This window comes from Rhinatrema bivittatum, chromosome 9 (genome assembly GCF_901001135.1).
Source record: "Rhinatrema bivittatum chromosome 9, aRhiBiv1.1, whole genome shotgun sequence".
NCBI lineage: Eukaryota > Metazoa > Chordata > Amphibia > Gymnophiona > Rhinatrematidae > Rhinatrema > Rhinatrema bivittatum.
Genome location: NC_042623.1, coordinates 11,353,232 through 11,379,670, shown reverse-complemented (window position 1 = coordinate 11,379,670; position 26,439 = coordinate 11,353,232). Strand labels below are relative to the sequence as shown.

At 45.4% G+C, this 26,439-nt stretch overlaps 1 protein-coding gene across 2 annotated transcripts in view; it reads left to right on the top strand.

Moving 5' to 3' along the window:
- The window catches only part of CDC123 (cell division cycle 123), a 79,570-nt gene that overhangs the window by 16,732 nt on the left and 36,399 nt on the right, over positions 1-26,439 (top strand). For both annotated transcript variants that reach the window (XM_029615248.1, XM_029615247.1), the window contains exons 5-6: positions 10,686-10,781; positions 13,501-13,607. In XM_029615248.1, coding sequence (XP_029471108.1) covers positions 10,686-10,781; positions 13,501-13,607 — 203 coding nt within the window. The remainder of the gene's footprint in view (positions 1-10,685; positions 10,782-13,500; positions 13,608-26,439) is intronic.

Genomic DNA, 26,439 nt, shown 5'->3' with positions numbered 1-26,439 from the left:
TTATTATGATTTGAGCTCTTGTTTGTTGCAGTTATTTGGTAGTTATTTATTTATTTATTATTTTTCTATACCGGCTTTCACGACTGGTAGTCGCATCAACCCGGTTTACATTTAACATTTAGTGTAATGAACATAAAACTAGATGAACTGAACTGGTGCAGGATTAGCAGTTACAATAAAACAAGGAAAAATACAACTGGGAGAGGAGGAAGCAAGAAGAAAAATATAGCAATTGGTACAAAAAACAAAATTACAAGATAATATTTACAATATGTACAAAATTAAAGGCAAGACTAAAGGTGGTGATGGGCTGGAAAAATTGAGGCTGAAATAGGAAGAGTATGATGAATAAGGCAGAGTGATGGTCTTTACACTAGGATTCTGTTAAGCTTAGTGTATTATATTCAGTACACAAAAACATAAGTTGCCATACTGGGTCAGACCATGGGTCCATCAAGCCCAGCATCCTGTTTCCAACAGTGGTCAATCCAGGCTACAAGTACACAAACATTAAATAGATTCTGTGCTACTGATGCCATTAATAGCAGTAGCTATTCCCTAAGTCAGCTTGATTAATAGTTTGTGGACTTCTCTTCCAGGAACTTGTCCAAACATTTAATAAACTCAACTACATTGACTGCCTTAACCACATCCTCTGGCAATGAATTCCAGAACTTAATTGTGCATTGAGTAAAATTAAAAAAAATATATATATATTTCTCATTTGTTTTAATTGTGCTACTTGCTAACTTCATAGCAAACATAGAATTCGCGCTATTTAACTCTAAACATCTGATCATTGCACTAATCTACGCTCCCCCCGGCATTCTTGAATCAAACCCTTCCACTATCATAGAGCTAACAGCAAAACACTTGAACTCCGGAAAACCAGCCATCTTGTTGGGAGATTTCAACCTCCATGTGGATGCCCAACCTCAATCCTCTAACTGTAAAACTCTTCTCTCCTCCCTCAACCATATGGGATTCAGACAAATAGTAAAAGATCCCACCCACAAAGCAGGTCACACCTTAGACCTCATCTTTATTAACGAAGGTCTCTCATCTCACTCCACTCCTACCTGTTCCACAGTACCTTGGTCTGATCACAGCATCATCACATCTATTTTAGAGATATCTGAACCTCCCCCCCCACACAACTCAAACTATCTCCATTTCGGTTAGAAAACAGTGCTCAGGAGACCACCTAAGCAAACATCTGACTAAGGAACTAAAGAACCTAGACCTCACAGACATCAACTCAGCCACAGCTTCTTGGTTCAACATCACCAACAAGGTCGCCGATCAAGTATGTCCCATGAAAACAAAGACCATCAGGAAGCCATGGTTCACTACAGAGCTGAAGTCTCGCAAACACGAGCTTAGAAGCAAAGAAAACCAATGGTGAAAAAACCCAACTAAAACATCCCTCCTCAACTACAAATCATGTCTTAACACATACAGAACCGAAATCAACAAAACCAAGAAAGAATTCTTTTCCAAAAAAATACACCATTTCTCATTTGATTCAAGAGCACTCTTCGCCTATGTTTCAGCCCTCACAAAACCTCCTGGTCCGTGCATCCCAGACGACCAAGCTCTTAAAAAAGCTGACGAGCTGGCCAACTACTTTGACAACAAAATTACCACTCTCGTTGCCCCTCTCAAAGGGACACCCCCGCACACCAACATCACCAGCTTCCATAGCTCGCAAGCATCTACAGCACCCGCTCTTCAACCCAACACTCACACACCAGAGCTCACATCCCTTGAACCCACGTCCACCTTGGAAATAGCAAACATTCTCAAGAAGATAAAACCATCTTCTCACCCCCTGGACCATATCCCATCAAACCTGCTGAGCTCCATCCCTGACATCGTAGCCAAGCCACTAGCAGATATCATTAATCGCTCTCTCACCCAAGGCCAAGTTCCCAATCAACTCAAGTCTGCAAGGCTCAAACCTCTCCTCAAAAAACCCAACCTTCCCACAACAGATCCGGCTAACTACAGACCAATAGCAAACCTTCCTATGTTAGCCAAAATTATGGAGAAAGTGGTTAACCGACAACTTTCGGAATTCCTCGATGACAACAATATCCTCACCAATAACCAATTTGGATTCCGGAAGAATAAGAACACCGAATCACTATTAACTACTCTAGCCGACACCATCATCTTCAATCTTGAAAAAGGCCATCCTTGCCTCCTCGCACTCCTGGATCTGTCAGCGGCGTTCGACACCGTGAATCACACCAGCTTACTACAACGACTCACAGATATCGGCATCACAGGAGCAGCGTTCAACTGGTTTAAATCCTTCCTAGAGAACAGAACATACAGAGTCAAAATAAATAACAAGGAATCTCATCCCATCCAAGCCAATATGGGAGTACCACAAGGATCCTCACTCTCCCCCACCCTCTTCAACATTTATCTTCTCCCACTCTGTCACCTACTCTCCAACCTCAAGCTTACCCATTTCCTATACGCGGATGACATTCAGATTATCATCCCCATAACGGACACCTTACACAAGACCATGGCCTTCTGGAATAAATGCCTCTCATCCATCAACGAGCTGTTAAGCAGCCTCAACCTGGTTCTGAACACCAACAAAACAGAAATCCTGATAATAGCACCGGAAAAACACACCGCGCAGACCTCAAGCAATTCTCCAGACATCTCAGGATACACCACCTCACCACAAGTCAGAGATCTGGGTGTGATATTAGATGACAGATTCAACCTCAATAAATTCGTCAACAACACCACCAAAGAATGCTTCTTTAAATTACAAGTTTTAAAGAAACTAAAGCCACTTCTACGCTACAGAGACTTCCGCACAGTACTCCAAGCCATCATTCTCCCGAAACTAGACTATTGCAATTCACTTCTGCTGGGACTTCCTGCATGCTCTACCAAACCCCTCCAGATGGTGCTGAATGCCACAGCAAGAATTCTCACCAACGCCAAAAAAAGAGACCACATCACCCCGATCCTCCAGCACCTTCACTGGCTCCCCATTAAATACAGGATACAGTTCAAAAGCAGCATGATGATGCATAAGGCCCTTCATAGCATATCCCCACTCAACTTAACCTTCAAGCTGCAACTACATACTTCGGACAAGCCGACTAGAAGTGCATACCAAAACAGAATGATTACTCAGCCCGCAAAATCCTCGCTGAGAAAACGCGCGCTATCAACCGCGGGCCCGTCCCTCTGGAACTCCCTACCACCAGACCTCCGCCTGGAGTCGTGCCACACCACTTTTAAGGCAAAATTAAAGACTTGGCTCTTCCTGCAAGCATTCCCAGAGAGCTAAGAACTAACTTATATAACAACCCATAACAACCCTGTCCTTTGGTTCTAATGTATTATTCTCAGCACTATTTATTTTAATTAAGATTTATATTGCCTTTTTTTTTTTTGTTTAAAAGTTGAAACTAGTTAGTTGGTTCGCTTACTCTTATTAGATCAAGTTCTGATTTGTTCCATGTAAACTGCCACACGGCAGTAGTTATTACCGTTTAACTGTGAACCGGAGCGATATGTATTGTATACAGGAACTCCCGGTATATAAAAATCCATAAATAAATAAATAAATAATCCTTTTATTATCTGAAAGAGTAAATAACCACTTCACATTTACCCATTTTAGTAAATGTTTATGTATTGTAATCTGCTTAGAATAGTTGGTCTAATGTAAGTAGCATCCATTAGATTTTTAAATGACGTAATCGGCTTGTTCCTTCCTACATTCCTTGAATGCATGAACCGCTAACCAGCACTCTGAGTAAGAAGTTCTGAGTTGTTTAACCCAGATGAGTGTGAGGATACCTGTGGCTGGTAGCATCGGATTTTTCTTTCCACCTGAATTTGGTAAACTCTGGAAAGCTGTTGTATTTCCCCTGGAGTTTGTAGCATTTCAGGGAGGCCAGTCCAAGCCATGTTGGTTCCCTGTACGTACCCGGATCAGTCCAGGGCAGCTGGGTTTTGCCTCCCTTCCAGCAGATGGAGACAGAGAAAAACTTCGAGAGTGCCCCCTCTTAAGGCTGAGTGCTGCCAGTGTCTCTTCAGTAATTCTCTGTCTCCAGCAGATGGAGGTGGTCTGGTCCCTCCACCCCCATAACCTTCAAGTGGGTATTTGGAGCAGCCTACCTTCAGCCGGTAGTGTATCTTTAAGAAAAAAAATAAAATAAAAAATATGACCAAACGGCTGACACTCAGAAGCAGGCTCGGCACAGGCGCTGTGTGCAGGTCGGTTATTCTCTTTCTTTCCCGGCTTTACTTTCGCGACCGGCTCCAGGGGGGTGTTTTTTCTTGGGGGGGGGGGGGGGTGCGTCTGACCGGCTCCTGCTCGCAGCAGCCAATGCCGGGCGATACGCTCTGCTCTGCTTGTGGAGAGACTGCCTCGTGCCTCTTTCGTTCAGGGGGGGGGGGGTGTGTTCGCGTTGCCTCCCCAGCAGGGAGGGCTCATCAAACGCAGTGCCGGGATTTTCTAGCAGGACCCGCAGTGGGGTTAATCATCCTGCTTCACATCTGTGCGAGGCCGATCCGTTCCCTGTCAGCGTGGGAACGGCGGCCATTTTGAAGACTTTCGCCGACGCTCAAAGCAGAGCGGTTGGGGGAGGGGATCTCCTGTGGCAACCCTTAGTCCAGGAGAACCTGGGGCCGATTTGTCGGACCTCTCTGAAGACGAGCCCCTCTCCCCAGGGGGAGGTGCCGACTATACCCTCTTTTACTCCAGACTTTGTGCTCCCCATGCACAAAGCGTTTGTGGCTAGTTTGTCCCGGCAGGGGCCCCCTCTCCCTCAGAGTCCCCAGGCGCCAGGAACCCTCGGGTTCGAATAGGTTCCATAAAATCCGGGGTTCTGTGACCCGGAAAGATGAGCCATCTCCTTCGCGGCAGGCTGCCCTTGCGGTTGCTACGCCCCTGGACGGTACACCAGCCCCTCTTCCGGGGGTGGACTTGGATGAGGATCCGGAGAAGCCCGCGATTCTGGATGGAGATGACCTGAAGGTAGTCCATCTGTTTCATAGGGAGGAGCTGAAGCCCCTCATTCCCTATGTGCTGGAGGAGCTTGGCCTCATCCTCCCCCAGGTGGATCCGACTCTGGATGTGGTGGATCCAGTTCTTGGTGGCTGCAGCTCTCCGCAGGGAAGGGGTGTTGGTTCACCCTTTCCTCGATGATTGGCTCATCCAAGCGAAGTTTTAGGATCCCTGCAAGCAGGTGGTACAGAGGGTTCTGGACAGGCTGACGTCGCTTGGTTGGGTCATCAATTATGCCAAAAGTCATCTTATTCTCTCGCAGACTCTGGATTTTCTAGGGGCTCGGTTCGATACTTGAGCGGGCAAAGTTTTTCTTGTGACAGAGCACATTCACAAGCTGCAGTCTCAAGTACGTCGCCTCCTGGACCTCCCGGTGCCCAGAGCCTGGGGTTATTTGCAAATCCTTGGCTCCATGGCGTCCACTCTGGAGTTGGTTCCGTGGATCTTTGCGCATATGCGACCATTACAAACAGCGTTACTGTCCCGCTGGGATCCGATGTCAGAGGAATTCCAATTCCCCTTACCACTCCCGGACTCTGCCAGATCCAGTCGTGGCTGGTGACTGGTCTTGGAGCATCTGACACGTGGGGTGGACCTCGAGATACCTCAGTGGGTGATAGTCACCACGGATGCCAGCCTCTCCGGCTGGGGAGCAGTCTGTCGGCCCAGGGACAGTGGTCGGTGACGGAAGCCCAGTGGGCCATCAATATTCTGGAGACCAGGGCTGTACGCCTAGCGCTGCAGTGTTTCCTTCCACTTCTCCGCAACAGGGCCGTGAGGACTTTCTCGGACAATGCGACGATGGTGCCTTACATCAACCGCCAGGAAGGAACCAAAAGACGTCCGTGGCTCTTGAAGCACAACGTCTAATGGTCTGGGCAGAACAACACTTATCCTTGCTGGTGGCTTCACACATTGCAGGGGTCGACCACATTTAGGCGAATTTTCTCAGTCGCCAAAAGCTGGATCCCAGAGAGTGGGAACTATCCCTGGATGCGATGTCCCTCATCACCTGTCACTGGGGGGTGCCCCATCTCTAACCCTCATCCACAAAATCATCCACAACAACACAACCAATTGGCTGCCCACCCCACGTCTCCTCCATACTCCCACATGGAATCTTTGCTCCTCAAACTCCGGCCTCCTACAAACACCGCCCCGTAAAGCCACCCAATGGATATCAACAAGGGAACGAATGTTTTCTCTTGCTGGCCCCATCCTATGGAACAGACCCATTCACTCAATCTTTCAAGAAAAATCTTAAAACATGGTTGTTCCTCAAAGCCTTTCCAACATCACACACGAACCAACCCTAAATCCAGACCCTAACCCTCCACTCAGAGCAACCCCCCCTCCCCACCACCACACCAATAAATACATCCCTGTTACTCAAATGCCAATTACTGCCATTTTATTTTATTCTATTTATTCCTACTATTGTCATTGCTATTCATTATTGTCTTTGCTATTTATGCCTATTATTGTCTTTGCTACAAAAGATACCTAATGATTCTTATTTTTACCCTGTTACTCCAATGCCAATTACTACTATTAGACCACTACTCATTCTGTCTACTCCCTTTGTTACACTATTATTATTATTATTTATCCTATCTATTTCGGCACTGTTACCAATATTGCTGCTAATCATTCTCTAACATTTACTGTACCTGTCAAATGAAAGGACTTCCTTCCTGCACCTTTCAATTTATTTGTAAACCGATGTGATATGTAAATCGAACACCGGTATATAAAAACAAATAAATAAATTAAGATAAATAAATAAATCTCGATCTGATGGCAACTTTGGTGAATGCCAAGGCTTCCCGCTGCTTCAGTCGCAGACGGAACACGGAGCGGAAGGGGTAGGTGCTCTGGTGCTTCTGTGGCCAACAGACATGATGCTCTATGTGATCCCTCCATGGCCTCTCATAGACAAGATCCTCCAGTGAATAGAGATTCATCCAGGGCGGATAATTCTCGTGGCTCCGGAATGGCCCCTGCGGCCCTGGTTTGCAGATCTCGTCAACCTAGCAGTGGATGGACTCCTACGGCTGAGCCATCTTCCGAACCTTCTGCGTCAGGGTCCTGTATTTTTCGACCAGGCGGATCACTTCCCTCTAGCAACCTGGCTTATGAAAGGAGACGCTTGAGGAAAAAGGAGTACTCAGAAAGCATGATTGGCACTCTGCTTCAATCTCGAAAGACCTCGACTTCTATGACTTATGTCCGGGTCTGGAAGATCTTCGAGTTCCCTGCATGTCCAGGTTGCGGCATTGAGATGCCTGAGAGGGAAGCTCCTGGGGGCAAATTTGGCGGCGCCCCCGGATGTGCATTTCCTCCGGGGAGCTAAACATTTGAATCATCCTGTCCGTCCAGTATGTCGTCTTGAAATGTGAATTTGGGCCTCAAGGTCTTGTGTGACGTGCCGTTGCAACCCTTCAAGAGGTCCACTCTGAAGGATCTAACTCTGAAGACTGTGTTTTTGGTGGCGATCTGTTTGGCCAGAAGGGTTTCCGAGCTACAAGCCCTTTCGTGCAGGGAACCATTTCTGTGTATCTCTGATTCAGGGGTTTCTCTAAGGATGGTGCCCTCCTTTTTACCCAAGGTAGTTTCTGCTTTTCATGTGAATCAGTCAGTTGAGCTTCCGGCTTTTCCTAACCTCAAGAAGGACGATCCTCATGCCAAAGAACTCAGACGTTTGGGTGTTAAGAGAGTCCTATTGCTTTATCTAGAGCAGGGGTGAGTAAGTCCGGTCCTCGAGGGCTGCAAACCAGTTGGGTTTTCAGGATATCCTTAATGAATATGCATGAGAGAGACCTGCATACACACACTGCCTCAGTTGTATGCAAATCTATTTCATACATATTCATTAGGGGTATCCTGAAAACCCGACTGGTTTGCAGCCCTCGAGGACCGGACTTGCCCACCCCTGATCTAGAGGTTACTAATCCGTTCCGCCTGTCGGACCATCAGATGTTTTGTGGCGTGGCCCCAAACGGGGAAGCATGGCGTCCAAGGCGCTCTCATAAGTCCGGGCATGCTGGCTACCATCTCAAGCGCTCGGATCTCCGTGCATTGTGCCAGAGGCCACATATCGAGGTGCACTAAAGGTGGCGCCCCAAGCTGTCGGGACCGTTGCCGCGGCCTTTTCTTGGTCTGTGATTGTATTTGCTGACGCTGGAGGAAGTTCCTTTTGTTTTTCTGCTTTGCCACAGAGGTGCTGTTTGTTTTCTGGCTTGCGCCGAGAAGGAAATGGGAGGCAGATGGCGTGTTGCATACAGATGATACCTGGAGGGAGATTGATTGTTCTGCGCCTAAATTCGTTTCCATTAGCATTAATCTTAGGCTGAGTCACTTTAATTGTGTACAAAGGGTATCTTTACTTCTAGACGGACTGTTTAAAAAGGCTTTCCTGCACTCTCCAGTACGGGGCCACTGTAATCACAGCCATAAACATAGTGAGGGGGCAGCGTTTTCTGTAGAACTTGCACAGTTTAGGACAAGGGGTTAAAAGCTCTCCGAGTGGTCCAGGTTCTTGCGAGAGAAATGAACCTTAACCAGGCAATTTTTAAGCTTTTGGCGTTGGGAGAGAGGCCGCGTGTACTTTTGCTTTGAATGTCGCCATGGGTAGAGAAGTGCACGCAGTCGCTTTATCTGCTGCTTGTATAGGAAGAGTTTTGTTTGAAAAGCGTGCACGAAGATGTGAAACTGCAGTCTAGGAGCATGCGTCTACCCTCACATCCTAAGCACGCTCCTTGAACACCGCCTCTCAGCGCGAGACGAAAAGTCCACACGTGGAAGAAGACGCCGACTGGTTGCCGCAGGTTAAACACGGTTTGCCCTGTGCATGGAAGGCGGTGCTTCCTCCTTCGACAGATGCTTTTGTAGTCTTTAGAAGAAGCGGCTTCCATGGTGAGAGGCAGTGCTGGTGCGATTCTTTTTAGAAATCCCTCATTTGAAGTTTATTGAATGAGGCTACGGCTATTTTCGGGCTTGAAATTTTGCATTTTTTTGGTTGGAAGATTGACTTGTATGGGTGTTGGTTTCCAATAATGCAGACATGATATTGTTTTTTGGTTGGTTTTTCTTAAGAACATAAGACTTGCCATACTGGGTCAAACCAAGGGTGCATCAGGCCCAGCATCCTGTTTCCAACAGAAGCCAATCCAGGCTACAAGTACCCAAGCATTAAGTAGATCTGAAGCTACTATTCCTTAATGATTAATAGTTTTTAGATTTTTCCTCTAAGAACTTATCCAAACCTTTTGTAAACCCAGCTACACTGACTGCCTTAACCACATCCTCTGGCAATGAATTCCAGAGCTTAATTATACACTGAGTGAAAAATAATTTTTGATTTGTTTTAAATGTGCTACTTGCTAACTTCATGGAGTGCCTTTTATCTGAGAGAGTAAGTAACCGATGTACATTATTAACTAGTTTAAGTCCTTTCACGATTTTTCTTTATATGTTTGTTTTTTTATTCACTATGCGAAGCCTTTTTCTGTTGCTGTGGTTTAACTTGTGCAATGGGGAACATTAGGGGTGAGAGAAGAGATCTTGGTGCTTGCTAAAATATTCCGCAGGGGGGGGGGGGGGTTTAGCTCAGGACATAAGACTGCAGAGCCCCCAGAACGGACATGCAGTTGCCAGACCTTCAGGACTCTGTGAACCAGCCCCAGGGTTAAGGGAAGCTGCAGCACTTCTGCCAGGTATGAGTGCTGTCTGCTGCCCACTAGCAAACCGTTTACGGAAATCAATCCCTTAAGTAATTCCTCTGAACCCCTGCTGGTAGTCATGTTAAGAAGGATACAAATTACTGGCTCTCTGATTCATTGTCAGAAAGAACATCTTGCGCTCTGTAGGAAGTAATTGAATCCTGCTCCTTGGAAGGCAGTGTGCGTGCGACACTGATCTGGGTTGGGGAGCTGCTATGAGACTTGGACTTAGAAGAGCGTGTGTGCGTGTGTGCGCGCGTGTATGCGTGCGTGCGTGTGTGTGTGCGCGTGTGTGTTGGAGCTGCTGCACGGGACGTGAGCAGTACAGTCGTTTGGCATTCTGGAGTTGATAAAAACTGGCAGACTACAAATGCTAGAATTCTTAGCTGAGAACTGAAAAGGACAAAATAGACTGAGAAACAGGATTTGCTGCAGACTCTTCCTTGGCAGTTCATGAGGCTGGATATGCCCGCAAAGAAACAGGACAGTTAGGTTTTTGAAAATAATTGCAGTGGTAACTCCGAGTAGTGATGCAGGATGAGTGCCACCCCTCCCCATCAAGCAGCTCTGATTAGCAGGCGAGGTCTCTGCTTCCCAAGCCACTTTGACCGGTGCTGGAGGGCAGACTCCTGCTCCACCCACTTCAGGTGAATCTGTGACCGCATCCGTCAGGCCCCAGAGGTGCATTCCTGAGGCAGAGGCTTTTCAGCCAATCGTTTTTCCTTCAGAGAGCATTTGGCGCTATGTAAGTGTGGTTTATTAGGTCAGTGTACGTGATGGGTCTTTTTAAAAACTAGCTCTTTATACAGTGCTGGATTAGGGGAAAACAGATCTATATGCCCAGGAGTCAGCCATTAAATTCACTTGCTACTTTTCTGATAACCTACTGACATAACATTCTCTCCTTGCAGGCCCCAGAGTTCCCGGAATTTGCATCAAAAGTACAAGAAGCTATCAACTCCCTGGGAGGCAGCATCTTCCCGAAGCTGAACTGGAGTGCCCCAAGGGTAAGGAGCATGGGCAGCGCCTGCCCGCCAGCGCTGCTACGGAGTAAACTCGTCTGCTCTCAGCCACTGCTCTCTCTTCAGGCCTCCTAATGTGATGGCGTTGCATGCATTGTTATAGCGTGATGCCAGCAGCATACGATTCATTTTTCCCCATCTAGAAAACCCCCGTGAAATGGATACGATGCACGATCTTCCGAATTATCATTGGTACCCTGAGCACGAGAAACAAAAGTGAATTGGAAAGCACGGACTGATTGCTACCAAATGCTAGAAGCATTGAGCATTTATTAAAGTGAAGCAGTTGAAGATTGCTTGGCTTATTTATTTATTTATTCTGGGGATCTGTTACCGGCACTCTCCTTTGATTGAGACGGTGCACAGATAAACATTCATAAAATTATACACAAAAACCATAAACATAACCACCTTGCAGGGTTCCCATATTATTCCCTGAAGACCCGAGCTTTCACTGAAGGACGGACGCTGTAGAACTTTCCAGGTTTCTCGCATTAAGTCTTGGGCCAGTAATCCTTGACCTTTGAAAGTGAAATCCCCATTGAGGTGGCCTCGCTCTCTTATATGGTGTCGTGTTCCTGTCTCTTCTACCCACAGTCCCTGGTGACGGATCACTCTTCCCTTTTACTCGCTCTCCAGGGATCTGACCTGGTGCCTTACTCTGCCTCCCTCCCCTGCAGGAGGCCCTGGCACTGCCCCTCCTCTTCACTCGCTTTTTTTTCTCCTGCACTGAAGAGGACAGAGCTCTGCCGCCTCGCCTTCGCCTGCCTCCCATTTGATCTCGCCTGCGTCTCTTGGTCTCTCTCTGTTGCCACCTCCTTCTCCTTTAACCTGGCAGTACCCCCTGTCCCTTCCCTCCCAAGTGATCCGATCTTGTACCAGCCCTCCTAGCTCTGTCTCGCACCACCCTCCTTTTTCCTCCACCGCAAGTGACCTGGCACTTTGCCTCTCTCTCCCTAGAGTCTTTTAATGGACGTTTGCTAGGACATGAGAACGAGAGAGAAGCAGATGTTTCATCCACACGAGTCTCCTTGAGAGCACTGACAGCTCCAAATGACAAAGCTGCATTTTCATGATGAAATATGAGCAGCAGCTGAAACCATCTGATTCTCCTGGCACCTACGCGGGTCCTAAAGCCTGAAATTCTAGCACATGGTCACATGATGACCTAAAGTTTGGATCATGTGACAGTGGGCCAGTGTTCCAACTTATGATGCTGTACGAGCCAATGACCCCCCTCTTTCTGCAGGTCCTCTTAACGAGCCCTTGCTCGGCAAGCCCCTTACTGGTTGCTGTCCATATAGAGGCAGCAGTGTCCTGGGAATGCACCTTCCCGACCACCTCTTACTGGGCTTTTGGGGAACCCATCTTTTATGCAGAAAGCTGGGTGCATCCTATGACAGTGAGGCTTCAGCTTGCACCATCTGCTTACTCCTCTGGGCTTTGCATCTGAGAGGGAGAGAACAAAGCATCAAGTTAAGTGCTGTCCATTTTATTTTTCACATTTCCCTACCAGAGCATGGACAGCAGTTCAGCACGCCTCCTCTTTGTGAGTTACCCACCCCAGCTGACTGACGAGAGAATGACTCCCACACGTACATTAAACGGGTGCTCTGGGATCAAAATGAGGGTCGTTTAGGGTCCAACCAGTGGACAGGACCTCTTGCTGCAAAATCGATTTTAGTGCCCGGCTTTAAGGATGTTGCAAATATTTGCTGCGACAGCAAACTGGTTAATAGCGTCTCCCATTTCACACAGTGAACATGTAATGAGGCAATGACATTTTCCAGGATTCATGCTTTTAAAGTGCTGTTTAAACATAGAAATGACGGTAGAAGAAGACCAAACGGCCCATCCAATCTGCCCAGCAAGCTTTCACACTTTTTTTTTTCTCTCATATACTTATCTGTTTCTTTTGGCTCTTAGTAACCTTTTTTTTATTCTATTTCCCTTCCCCCCCTGCCATTAATGTAGAGAGCAGTGTTGGAACTGCATGTAAGTGAAATAGCTTAATTTAGTTAAGGGTAGTAACCACCGCAATAAGCAAGCTACACCCATGCTTATCTGTTTATTCAGACTATGTAATTCAGTCCTTGTTGATTGTTGCCTGAATATAGATCCACCTTTCTTCATCCCCCCCTGCCATTGAAGCAGAGAGCCATGCTGGCAATGCATTAATAAAAGTGAAAGTCATTGTTGCTTTGTAAGTTAATTAGAGGTACCCGGCACAACAACTAATGAGTCCATTGTGAGCACAAGTTCTGATGGACAAAAACCTTTTGCTTGTGCTCATGCTTCTCCGGACTCGGATCTGCTAATGCACCATCACAGCAATTCTGATAGCCACTCTCATCAGCCAGGCAATCAGACCTTTCTCCAATGTACAGTCCTTTCTAAATGACACAGGTACTGGGGCTGATCCTCGGTGCTTTAGCCAACCTTTGCATGTAAAGCTGGTGTAGTTTAAGTTTTTTGGTGTGGATATTGAAGTGTTTAGCAAGGGTGGGGATTTTCTATGGGGTGTCTGGATATATATAGTTCAGATGGGTCTCCGAGGTACTGTGCTCTGTCTCATGGCATCTGCACTTATCTAAGCTAAACCCGTACATAGGATAACCTCTGAGACGGTGCCTTTTGTTCAGCTGTCCTGGGGCTGCCCAGGGAACAGCAGCCTCTCATGGTGACTTTCTCCTTTCTGCTGCAGGACGCCTACTGGATCGCCCTGAACAGCTCTCTGAAGTGTAAAACTCTCAGTGACGTCTTCCTGCTTTTCAAGAGCTCGGATTTTATTACTCGCGACTTCACGCAGCCGTAAGTACTTGAATCTTATCCTCTGCAGGGAGGAGACAGTACGCCCCTTCGTCTCTGAAGTGGTCCAGTTTCTGGAGAGATTGCCTGTTTTTCTTGTTGAGGATGTGGGGGAGGAGCAGCTAGGATTTTCTTGTTGAGGATGTGGGGGAGGAGCAGCTAGGATTTTCGGCCATGTCCTGCAGAGATTTACTCCGGCCTCAGCTTCTGCTCATCTCTGGGTTTTGCAGACTAAAGGCCCGGGTGAGCGCACTGGCTTATAGTAGTTATACAGATGAGCAGTGCTTTATCGTATACACACATGGTTAATATGAGAGAGGTGTTAAGGGGGTGTCAAAAGTTGGTCTCCATGGTGAGTGCTCTTTTATCAGATACTGTCCAGCAAGGCTCTGGGGGCCCAGGAAGTAGATAGTGGTGGTAATTGTTCAGATTGTTACAAAGCTTGGTGGTAAGCGATGGGAGATGGAATGGATGTTAGATTAAGTACAGGAACTTTACTTGCGTATCCAGGATGGGAAGGCAACAAAAAACTGACTTGGAGAAGGAGCAATCTCCTGCCGGTGTTCATTGATCCTGCTCTATGCCAGGCAGCTGGGATGAATCCTTGGCAGTATAGACAGGAATAACAGGGGTAGACTGGATGGGCCAAGCTGGTCTTTTATTTTGCCATGTACGATGTTACTATGTTTTTGGAAGAGGAAGGGGGAAAGGAGTCTCCTTCACAGCAGGCCTAATAGTGCCCAGAAATGTTTCTTTTTGGCATAAGCTCTTGATCTTAGTGTGTCAACTCCTTCAAGTGGAGCACAGGACTTGAATTAGCCATGCTGTCATGGGACCGTCAATCTGGCGTCGAAGGTGGAGCTTCCCAAAGCTGATACAGAGTTTAGCTATGTGCGGCTTCACGTGTGTTCCCGCGCAGGAAGACAGAATCTCCTCAGTCTGTCTTTTCCGCAAGCGGGAACGCACGCGGAGCCACGACTCTCCTCAGATTTGAGCAAAAAAAAAAAAAATTATACTAATTCGATTTTTTGTCGGATCGGAGGAACAATCGACTCAGCGCGATTACAATGCCTCGGCCATCGGGGTTTAAACCATGCTTCTGCGGTAAAATAATGTCCATTACTGATGGACAATGAGGCCTGCTATTTGTGTTTAGGCCCAGATCATGACTAGTCAAAGTGCCAGCATTGTGGTCGTATGTTGCTGCGGGTGCAACGCCAAAGAGCAGGAAAAATTGAGAAATTAAGGCTGTCTCTCACTGGCTCCTATGCCCCTCCTTCAGAGGCCCACTCCTCCCCGGGGCCGAGGCCGCAGCATGCCCCTCCACTTCGAGGGTAACATCAGTGGAACCGGGCACCTCGCAAACAGGCCCACAAAACCTTAAGGAGCGAAAGTCTTCAAAAAAATCGGGGCATCATCCACTGGACTCGGATGACCCCTCGTATGCGTCGAGACAGAGACCAATACCACCATAAAGTGTTGATTAAATTGTAGCTGCATCGTCGACGCAAGCTTCGGATGAACATCCGTCGACGCACTTGAAGCAACCATCAAAAAAGACTCAAAAGCGTCGGTCAGAGCAGCCTTCGACGCACCGCTCGAAGCAAACACCAGATCATCGTTCGCACGCTCCAACACATACCCCGGTGCACGCCTCGTCACAGAAACAGCCGAAAACTCCGGCGAAAATTCCGATGCATGATCCGACGCAAATGAAGCATCCTGCTAAGCAGTTGAACGTACAACACTCCAGGCATTCTTCTGCAAAAACTTTGAAGTTTTTGCCTACAGAATCATCAAAACAGCCCAGTATAGTGACAACATCTCACTCGAAGCCAGCTCAGAGTTCTTCGCATCATACTATGACGCCAGGAACTACGCCCAGGCCTTCCACATCGCAAGGCCAACCTGTTCCTTCTGACCCAGACGAACATACTCTACCCTCTGGATCAGGAACATCCTTCTATATGCCAAACACTCACACACTGGAATCCCCTCTGGATTCGGAAGACGAGTGGATAAGAGTATCTTCCTACTCGCCTTCCTCTTCTTCCTCAGGTCAGATTTTTTTCAGACCTTTCTTCAGTCTCCAAAAGAAAATGTCTTTACCTCAGCTACAGGAACCATTGGTGACGCGCCAAAGATTAAGTCAACCTATGCAAGTGCATAAGCACCAGCCTAATACTGGTAGTGCAGACATATTATGACTGCAATTCCACATCAACCCAGGCAACCTTCTCCACTTCCTATGCATCCACAAATACCGGAAGGAACACAACAAGCAATAGCCCAATTATCATCGGCTTTTTCAGGCTTCTTAGCCTCCCTACAGTTGGGATTTGCCAACACTGTGCCGGTTCCTACCACTCCAGGCATGGAAGATCCACAAATACCACAACCTTCACCAGATAGATCACCAATACTCCCATCACCTACACCACAGAAGGAACCTTCAGTGGTAATGCAGCTTTCCCCCCTGCCGGCTCCCCTCCTTTACCAAAACAGCTTGATTCAACTCCATCAACACCAGGCTCCTCGACGGGGTATCCTTCGGACCTGCAAGAAGTTCCCCAAGAACCATACTCTCCACCAGAAGACCTTACGTACCCTGAGTTTATAGACAAGGTGGGCTTGATTCTAAATGTGGAAGTCCACAAGCTACCGGATCCAAGATCAGAGACGATGGGACTCTTGAAAATCTTCGATCTCCCATTGGATCCAACAGCGCTTCTGTCTCACCGAGTCTTAGATGCAGTACTTGAAAGATCCTGGGAAATACCATACTCCATCACCCCAGTATCTAGGAAGACCGATATGAAATTCAGAATGCAGCAATATACATTCTGTTCCTCGCCTCAACTACCGCACACATCCATGGTAGTGGAGTCGGCCATGCAACAGGCCAAAAAGTCCAGATTGCACTCTAATACACCACCGGGGAAAGACAATAAATATCTTTATGACTTTGGAAAAAAGATTTTCCAGTCAACAATGTTGGAAGCACGAATACATCAGCATCAGTTCTACATCGTACAATACCTGTATGAATTGTTACAATAACTGAAAGAACTCCTTCCAGACATAGATCCTACAGTTCAACAAACACAACCAGTACAGGATATGGAGGAGGGCATTAGACACCTACTGCGGATGGTGTATGAGGGTTTCGAGATGTCTTCAAGAGCCTCAGCATCGGCTATAGCGGCCAGATGTATGGTGTGGCTCAGAGCTAGCGCTATACAAGAAGACGTCCATGACAAGTTAGGTTGTCTCCCCAGCAGGGGAGGTTAGCTATTTGGAGATCGACTCCAAGAAACAGTGTCTCAACTTAAAGAGCAAAATGTTGCAATTCAGGCCTTAACATCTTCCAATACTTATGGAACCTTCTCCTGCCGATACTTTGCACCGGATAGAAGAGCACCATATCACAGACTGTCGTTCAGAAGCTATCCGTCCTATAGGCCTCCTCCTTATCCACAACCACCTCGACAATAATCACAACACCAACAACAATGTCGAGGTAGACCACGCACGCAGCGTCAACAGGGTCAACCACCCTCTACGGCTTCAAAGCCACCACCCTCTTTTTTATTTCAGCAGGGTCCCTCCTCCCCCCACGGCTGTGGGAGGGAGAATTAGAGCATTCAGCCAAGCTTGGTCAAAGATTAAAACCGATCGCTGGGTCCTAGAAATAGTCCTAGACCTTCCCTCCCACATCTCATTTCCAGCACGGGCATGTGCTCCAATCATCTTCAGTTAGCCCGGGGAGATATCAACCCTACAACACCAGCAGGCAATTCGTGTCCTGCCATTACAACTCCGCAATATGGGGTTTTATTCCCCTTATTTTTTAATTCCCAAAAAGTCAGGAGGTCTGCGACCGATTTTGGACTTATGTGACTTAAACAAATACCTAGTCAAAGAGAAATTCAAAATGGTCTCCCTAAAAATAATTCTTCCTCTTCAACCCAACGATTGGATGTGCTCACTAGACCTGAAGGATGCTTACACTCATATTACAATGCACCCCTCTTCATGGAAATACCTCTGTTTCCATTACAAGAAACAACATTACCAATACAAAGTACTTCCCTTCGGCCTCTCAGCAGCCCCTCGGGTATTCACAAAATGCATGGCAGTGGTGGTGGCACACCATCGAAAAATGATCATCCAGGTATTTCCCTATCTAGACGATTGGCTCCTGGTAGCAACAGATCGACTGACCCTACTAGCCCACCTGCAACAGTCCATTTTGTGTCTTCAAGACCTGGGCCTTATTGTAAATTACAAAAAGTCAAACCTGCAACCCTCCCGAACACTTCAGTTCATAGGAGCATTGTTTGACACAACCAAATGCAGGGCTTTTCTTCCAAACGACAGAAGGTTATTACTTCAAGTGCTTACCAAACACCTATGCTCTACGGCAAGGCCAACAGCCCGCCAAATATTATTATTTATTTATTTATTTAATTATTATTTTTGTTATACCAAATTTCATGACTAGCATCACATCAACCCGGTTTACAGTTAACAATGTGTGAAGAGCAGAGCGTAACGTAATAAACAATATTCCCAATTAAAACTTTAAATACAGTATAACAGTTAAAGGATGTGAGAAAGTTACAATAAAACAGGGAAAATTAACTAGGATCTGGAAAAGGGGAGAAATTGAACAAAGCAATATTTACATTTCAGCCAGTTTCATTAAATAATATAGTTGTATAGCACGGTGAAGAAAATATGACTAAGTGAGTAAATATGACGGTATATAAATATGACACGGTAAATAAATATAACCAAGTGAATAGATATGACACAGTTTTGAATGATAATATGATAATTCAGCAGGTATTGATGAGTATAAGTTTGTAGTTGGTGGATTCTTATTTTGATCCAATTTTTGAATACGAGTTTGTGCTGATGGGTGGAGGTTTTATTCAAAGCCTGGGAATGCTTTTTTGAAAAGCCAAGTTTTTAGTCTTTTCCTAAATGTTAGAGTGCATGGTTCTTGTCACAAATCAGGTGGGATAGAGTTCCATAAAGTTGGATCTGCTGAAGAGAAGGCTCTGAGACTCAAGGATTTATGCTGGTAGGTTTTGACATGTGGGATTTGGAGTGACTCTTTGTAGTATTCCCTGATGGGTCTGGCGGATGTGTATTTTTAAGTGGTATTTGTAGGTCGAGTTGAGTGTGTTGGTTGATAGCCTTGTATATGATATTGATGGATTTATACATGATTCTGTAGTGGATCGGTAACCAATGAAGGTCTTTGAGGATAGGGGAGATGAGATCGATTTTCCTGGAGTTTGTAAGGACTCTGGCTGCTGTATTCTGAACTATTTGTAGAGGTTTGGTATAAGAAGCTGGGAGGCCTAGTAGTAGTGAGTTGCAATAATCTAGTTTGGAAAAGATTATTGCTTGCAAGATTGTTCTAAAGTCCTGAGCGTGGAAAAGTGGTTTAATTCTTTTCAGAATATGTAATTTGTGGAAGCAATCCTTGGTGGTTTGGTTAATGAATGGTTTGAGGTTGAGACGGTTATCTAAGATGGCTCCTAGGTCTCTTACGTGAGCTGTTTGAAGGAGTGCTGGTGGCTTTGAATGAGTGTTATTGTTTTCCGGTGATATGAGCAGGAATTCCGTTTTCGAAGCATTGAGTACGAGGTTTAGGCTGGTGAGGAGAAGTTTGATTTCTAATAAGCAACTATCCCAGTATTCCATTGTTTTTGAGATTGATTCTTTTATGGGGATCATGATCTGTACGTCGTCTGCGAAAAGGAAGTGTTTCAGGCTTAATTTTGTGAGTAGTTGACATAGGGGTAGCAGGTAGACATTAAAGAGCGTAGGTGAAAGCGATGAACCTTGCGGTACTCCTCTGTTGGAAGGGTGATATTGGGATTCTGTATTGTGAATTTTGACTCTATATCCTCTGTTTTCTAGAAATGTTTTGAACCAGTTTAGTGTAGCACCTGTCAATCCAATGTTTGCCAGTTGTTTTAGAAGGAGGACATGGTTGACGGTGTCAAAGGCCGCCGAGAAATCTAGGAGGATTAGTAAATATGTTTGGCCTTTATCGATTCCAGAGAGGAGGAAGTCCGTGAGTGAGAGTAGTAGCGTTTCGGTGCTTGCGGCTTTGCGAAAACCATATTGGTTTGGAGACAGAATACTGTGGTCCTCTAAGTAGTTGGATAGTTGAGTGTTTACCAATTTTTCCATGATTTTAGCTATGAATGGGAGGTTGGAAATAGGGCGGAAGTTGTTGGGATCACATGCATTTAGATTTGGTTTTTTTTAAGAGTGGCTTGATTGAGGCAGTTTTTAGGTCATCTGGGTAGATACCATGTGACAGGGAACAGTTTATGATTTCCGTTAGGGTTTTTGATATTGTGTCAGGGATGAGAAGAAGCATTTTGGAAGGGATTTGATCAAATGGGTGTGATGATGGTTTCATTCTCTTCAGCACCGATTGTATCTCAGTGATTGTGATGGGTTCGAAAGCGTTAAGCTGAATGTTTTTGTTTTGGGGGAGATATGTGTTATCTGGGGAGGTAGTGTTTGGTATCAGCTGATTGAGGAGGTCAGATATTTTTTTGTTGAAATGAAGAGCCAGTTCGTCTGCTTTAGTCTGAGCTAGTTCGGGTGGGATATCTGGAATGATGGGTTTAGTGAGACTGGAAACGAAGGCGAATAAAGCTTTTGAATCAAAGACGAGGTGGTGAACCTTGAGGGCATAGAAGTCTCTTTTGGTTTTCAGCGTAATACTTTTGTAAAGATGGAGTGAGCGTTTGTAGTGAAGGGGCTTTGCGCCATTTTCTTTCTTTCTGCCGAAGTAGTTGTTTGAGCTTTCGCAGTTCATCATTAAACCAGGGTTGTCTTTTGGATGCATTTGAAGTCCGTATTTTGGTTGTCAGGGGGCAGAGAGTGTTTGCTATAGATTTTGTTATCTTGGACCAGGATTGGAGGGCAGTGTTGGGCGTAGAAACATCAATGAGTGGTAGATCTGAGTTTAGAAGATTGCTGAGGTGTTCCGAGGTGCAAGGTTTTCTGTATAGGAAAGAGGGTCTTGAGTCGAGATTGGAGTCTGATCTTGGTAAAGAAAAGCTGGTGGAGATTAGAGAGTGGTCTGACCATGGGACTTTTTTGCAATTTGGTTGATTTGTTAGAGAAATACCGGAGTTTGTAAAGAAGAGATCGAGCGTGTGGCCTGCTTTGTGAGTGGGTTTGTTAATTTGTTGTCTGAAACCCATCGCTGACAATGCGGTGAGGAAAGCTTCACAGTTTGTTGAAAGGGGAATTTTGTCAACGTGTAAGTTGAAGTCGCCGAGGATTATAGCAGGGGAGTCAAGATTAAGATGCAAAGTTATGGTTTCGAGAATAGGGGAGGCGTCTGACTCTAGCAAGCCTGGGGGGGCATAGACTAAAAGGATTTGGAGCTGTTCTGATTTGAACAATCCTAGTTCTAGTTTAGTAGCTGTGTTGATGGGGTAGTGAGTGAACCTTAGGGATTTTTTTGCAGCTAAGAAGATACCCCCTCCTCGTTTTTTTTGTCTTGGGATGGAGAAGAAATCGTAAGTCTGTGTTGGTAGTTGGTTAATGAGGGTGATGTCGGTGGATTTGAGCCATGTTTCTGTTATGGCGCAGAAGTCTGGGGTTGTGTCTTGCAGTAAGTCGTTAAGTATAAGAGTTTTGTTGGTGAGCGATTGGGCGTTAAATAGGATGATGGTGAATAGGGAGAGACCTAGGAACTGTGTAGTGGGGGAAATCATGATTGGGATGAGAGATTTGTAGGTGCGTGGGCGGTAGTGCATCGTTGCTAGAGGCAGGATTGGTGCTGGATGAGAGATGCTGGAGGTTGGATGGGTGCAGCTGGAGGTTGGATGGGTGCAGCTGGAGGTTGGATGGGTGCTGCTGGATGTTGGATGGGTGCTGCTGGAGGTTGGATGGGTCATATTAGTATTGGGTCATATGGTGGCAGCTATTCACATGGTTCCAAACACCCGTCTTCACATTCGCCGACTCCAATGGGGATTAAAGCGGCAGTGGATGCAACACTCGCAACCTTTGTCTCTGAGAATCAACTTGACTCCAAACATGATCGTGGACTTGAAGTGGTGACTAAAACCGCAAGTACTACAAAGAGGATCTCTGCTCACAATGCCACCTCACAACATAGTCCTCACGACAGATGCTTCCCACAAGGGATGGGGAGCACACCTCGACCACCTACAAACCCAAGGTTTATGGACACCTCGCGAACAGTCATATCAGAACAACCTTCTTGAATTCAGAGCGATTCGCTATGCCCTCAAAACTTTTCCTGCACAACTGCAAGGGAAAAGAGTCATGATATACATGGACAATCAGGTGGCCATGTTTTATATCCACAAACAAGGAGGGTCAGGTTCATGGATACTCTGCAGAGAAGCACTTCTTATATGGGATTGGACGACTCGTCCCTCAATCCATCTACAGGCGACCTATCTTCCCAGCATAGCCAACACACGAGCGGACAAGTTAAGTCAAATTTTCCACCCTCACGAGTGGTCTCTTCACCAGCTAGTGGCCGACATTTTCACGCGATGGGAAACACCATCCATGGATCTCTTTGCCACGGAACACAACAGGAAAGTACCTCAATTTTGCTCACTGTTTCCCAGTCATCTCAGAACGGCTCAGGACGCTTTCTTACTCCTGTGGTCGGGAAGCCTAATGTACGCATTCCCTCCAATTCCACTGATACATGCATGCTCTAAAAATGCATAGCCAAGGTGGCAGACCTGATCCTCATCGCCCCAGCATGGCCAAGACAACCATGGTATGCATACTTCCTCCAACTATCGATCGAAGCCGCCATTCCCTTGGGTCTCAGAGATGGCCTTCTATCCCAGGAGCAAGGAGCTCTTATCCACTCGATGCAGGACTCAATCCACTTGACAGCATGGAGATTGAATGGACGGTATTAAGAGAACAGGGGATATCAGAAGAAAGCCAGAACATTTTGTTAGAGGCCAGGAAGCCTTCTACCAGAAAAGCATACCAATTAAAATGGAAACCTTATGAGTCTTGGTGCACCAATAATCCCTATAATCCTTTTGATTGTGCTCCTACAAATCTACTAGATTAACTATTCACCTTATATTCAACGGGGTTAGCGACTACCTCTGTCAGAGTACATCTAAACGCCATCGCAGCCTACCATAGGCCACTCCATGGCCACCCAGTCTCGCAGCACCCAATCGTTTCTAGATTCATCAGGGGCCGCTACCATCTTCGACCCCCGATATCCAAACCGCCAGTGGCCTGGAACCTCAACCTGGTCCTAGAACAATTAATGCTCCCTCCATTTGAACCATTAGACTCGGTTCATATAAAATACCTCACATGGAAAGTAGTATTTCTGGTCACGGTGACCTCAGCGCACCGGGTCAGTGAACTTAAAAGCACTTGTACATTACAAGTCTTATCTTATTTTTATTTATTTATTTATCTAACAGCTTTTTTGATACCGACATTCTTGGGTACATCATATCGGTTTACAGGGAACTAAGAGAAATACAGCAAACGGTGGGATTCAAGGCCATCTCAGCTATTCCTCTCCTTTAAGCCTAACGCCCCTGGTCTGCCAGTAGCAAAAAGGACAATTTCTAGCTGGATAGCACAGTGCATTCAATTTTATTACAACAAAAGAAACATGACACTACACGTCAAACCAAATGCTCATCAACTTCGAGCAATCTCCACCTCGTTGGCCCACCTGCGTCAAGTTCCACATCTTGACATCTGTAAAGTGGCCACCTGGTCATCTCTACATACTTTCACATCCCATTACTGTTTAGATCAGCAAACATCTCAAGATGCCAAGCTGGGATGAGCGGTCTTAGATACTTTAATTTTATAACTCTCATATCAGCTGTCCCCGCCGGTTAAGTCACGCCAAAAAAAAAAAAGAAGAAGGAAAGGAGAAGACTATGTAAGTAAGCGTGACTGGGAGCTTGGGACTCCCATGACAACATGGCTAATTCAGCCCTGCTATCGACGGGAAAAAGCAAGTTTGCTTACCGTGAACGGTGTTTCTGTAGATAGCAGGATGAATTAGCCATGCTGACCTACCCACCTGCCTGGACAGCCTTTTTTCTTACTTCTGTAACACAGACTGAGGAGATTCTGTCTTCCTGCGCGGGAACACATGTGCAGCCGCACAGAGCTAAGCTCTGTCCTCTGCTTTGACAAGCTCCGCCTCCGACGCTAGACTGACGATCCCCTGACAGCATGGCTTAATTCATCCTGCTATCTACGGAAACACCGTTTACGGTAAGCAAACTCGCTTAAATTGATTATTGCGTATAATATTTATGGTGTGCGTTAGTGATCTCTTATGGCCCCTGCGCCATTTACATCCCAGTGATCGGAAACCGCTGAACCGGTGGTTTACGGCTGGAGAGCAAAGACAGGTTCCTGAAAAGGCAGAGGTCCTTTCGTTGTGTTGCGTGCGGCGTTAGGGCAGTCCCAGCTGGAATTAAAATGGTGAGGTCTGAGTAGTGCTTGCGAAGGAAAGGCTGCATTTATAGTGCGATACTAAATCCAGCAGAGCTGGGTCAGGCAAACACTCCATTAAGTTGTGCCAGATGCCACCCATTTAAATTGACCATGCTGGACATAAGCAATCTAGCCATTTAAGTGATTAGTCCAGTGTGCAGTCATCAGTAATATGTTTTATTAATTGTACCAGCTTCAGAGCAGAATGCAGGCGACTAATGTAAGAGCTTGAGGGAAGTACTTAAAGATATCTTAGCAGAGAGGCAGAGGAAAAGCAAAAGGGAAACAGATGAGATTTTTTTTTATTTGTATTCCTGGAAAGAGCCACAAAAGAAGGTTTGCTAGAATGGAGCACTTTAATACTGATCCGAATGGAAATTCCCACGAAATATCTAAAACTAAGATAGCCCTGAAAAATGGGGACAACAGTGTGTCCAAAGATCCTGTCGGCTCCCCGCACCCCTCCAAGCCACCTTCCATGTCACGCCAGGGCTGCCGTCACGGGGCCTGGCGCGAGCCCACACACATACGCACGTGTGCGCCGGTTTTAAAATCCACCTTTCTGTGTTCAGAGGTCCTGTACCCCCCACCGTGTCGGGACCACCGTTTCAGTACCCTGTGTCCCAAGGTCCTGTCCGCTCTTCTCCCCCGCCACGACTACCGCACTGCAAAAACAGAGCTTCAGTCCCTATACAGCGTGTCCAAAGGTCGTGAACCCCACCATGCCGGGGCCACAGTTCCACTACAGTGTGGTCAAAGGAAATCTCCTAACTTGGTCATTGCTCTGAGGACCCAAAAAAAAAAAATCGATGCCGTTTCAGCTGCTTTTGCTGATATTCTTTTCCTGCCGGAGAAACATGAGTGGTGATGTTGTCCCTAATGCAGCTGTGAGCTCAGTGCTTCTAGTATTTTAATGTTATAATGCAATAATTTCAGATCCAGAGAAGAAAAGGAGACCTCGTTTTTATTTTTTTCCTAAAAATGTTTTATTGAAAACATGTCCTAGTGGTGCTTATTAGATATTTCTCTAAAAAGTTATAAATGGACAAAGGGGAATGTCTTTGCTTGAGCACCCCCAATATTGAGCAAACTCCTTCACTGAGTCAAAGAAGGGTTCATTTCTTTTTTTTTCAATTTTATTTTTATTGCATTTTTAACAAAATAAAGAATAGTCATACAGTGTGATTTATACAGGAAAGATATATCCAATTAACAATAATTAAAAAGAAAGATTCTATATAATCCTTTATAACTTGCAGGAAATACTTCTAACTTCTGATCTATACCACATTGAATATTTACTTAAGTAAACGGCGGAGCCAATCAAATATCAAGCAGTATCTAAAGCAATAAACAAAATAAGATCTCTAGCCATGCTGGATTTATCAGACTTTATCTTATCCAACACCTTGACTAGGTTTATTAGGACTGAGAATGCGTATCTAAATATTGACATAACTGTTCGGGGTCAATAAATGCATATCTAGAATCACTGTGAAAAAGCATACGTTTGCAAGGATAACTCAATATGAATTTTGCCCCTCTAGTAATTACTTCCTCCCTCATTGCTATAAAGTTTTTCCTCTTTATCTGAGTGATTTTGGCTATACCTAGTTCTGTATTCCTCTGTTTTATGTAATTGCACTATTTGAGGCACTGTTATTGTTATTATGTAAACCGTTTTGATTTGTAACCTGTTACAAGAAATTCGGTATATAAAACTGTTAAATAAATAAATATATCGGGAAATATTTGTATTGGGTGACCATAATACTTCACTTTTTGGTATTTAAAATAAGATCTTAGAACTGTGTCTCTTTCTGAAACAAATACAAATTGAACAAGCAGAGTTGATCTTAAATTTATATCCATTTGATCTTCTTGTTCTAAAACATTTTGTTCTGGTGTAGTTTGCTGAGGTAGATAATACATTTTTGAAATGGCTAGAATGGCTTTCTCAGGGTCCTTCAAGATATTTAACAAGTAAATTTTAAACAAATCAATTGCTGATAATATTTTTATTTTTGGAAAATTCAGTACTCTGAGATTTGCCCTCTTTATTTGATTTTCGATTATCTCAAGTTTATTTTCATGTGTTCCTTCTGATTTTATTAAATTTATTTGAACCTTCTCAAGACCATTTATTTTCTCTTCCATTATGTTTAAATGCTTTTCCACATTCTCCACTTTTTCTTCCGTTTTCTTTGTCTTAATTAAAGCCTCTTGCACAGTCTTAGTCAAAGCATTGATAGATAATTGCATGGAAATCAAAATATTTCTTATTTCTTGTAACGATGGTGCA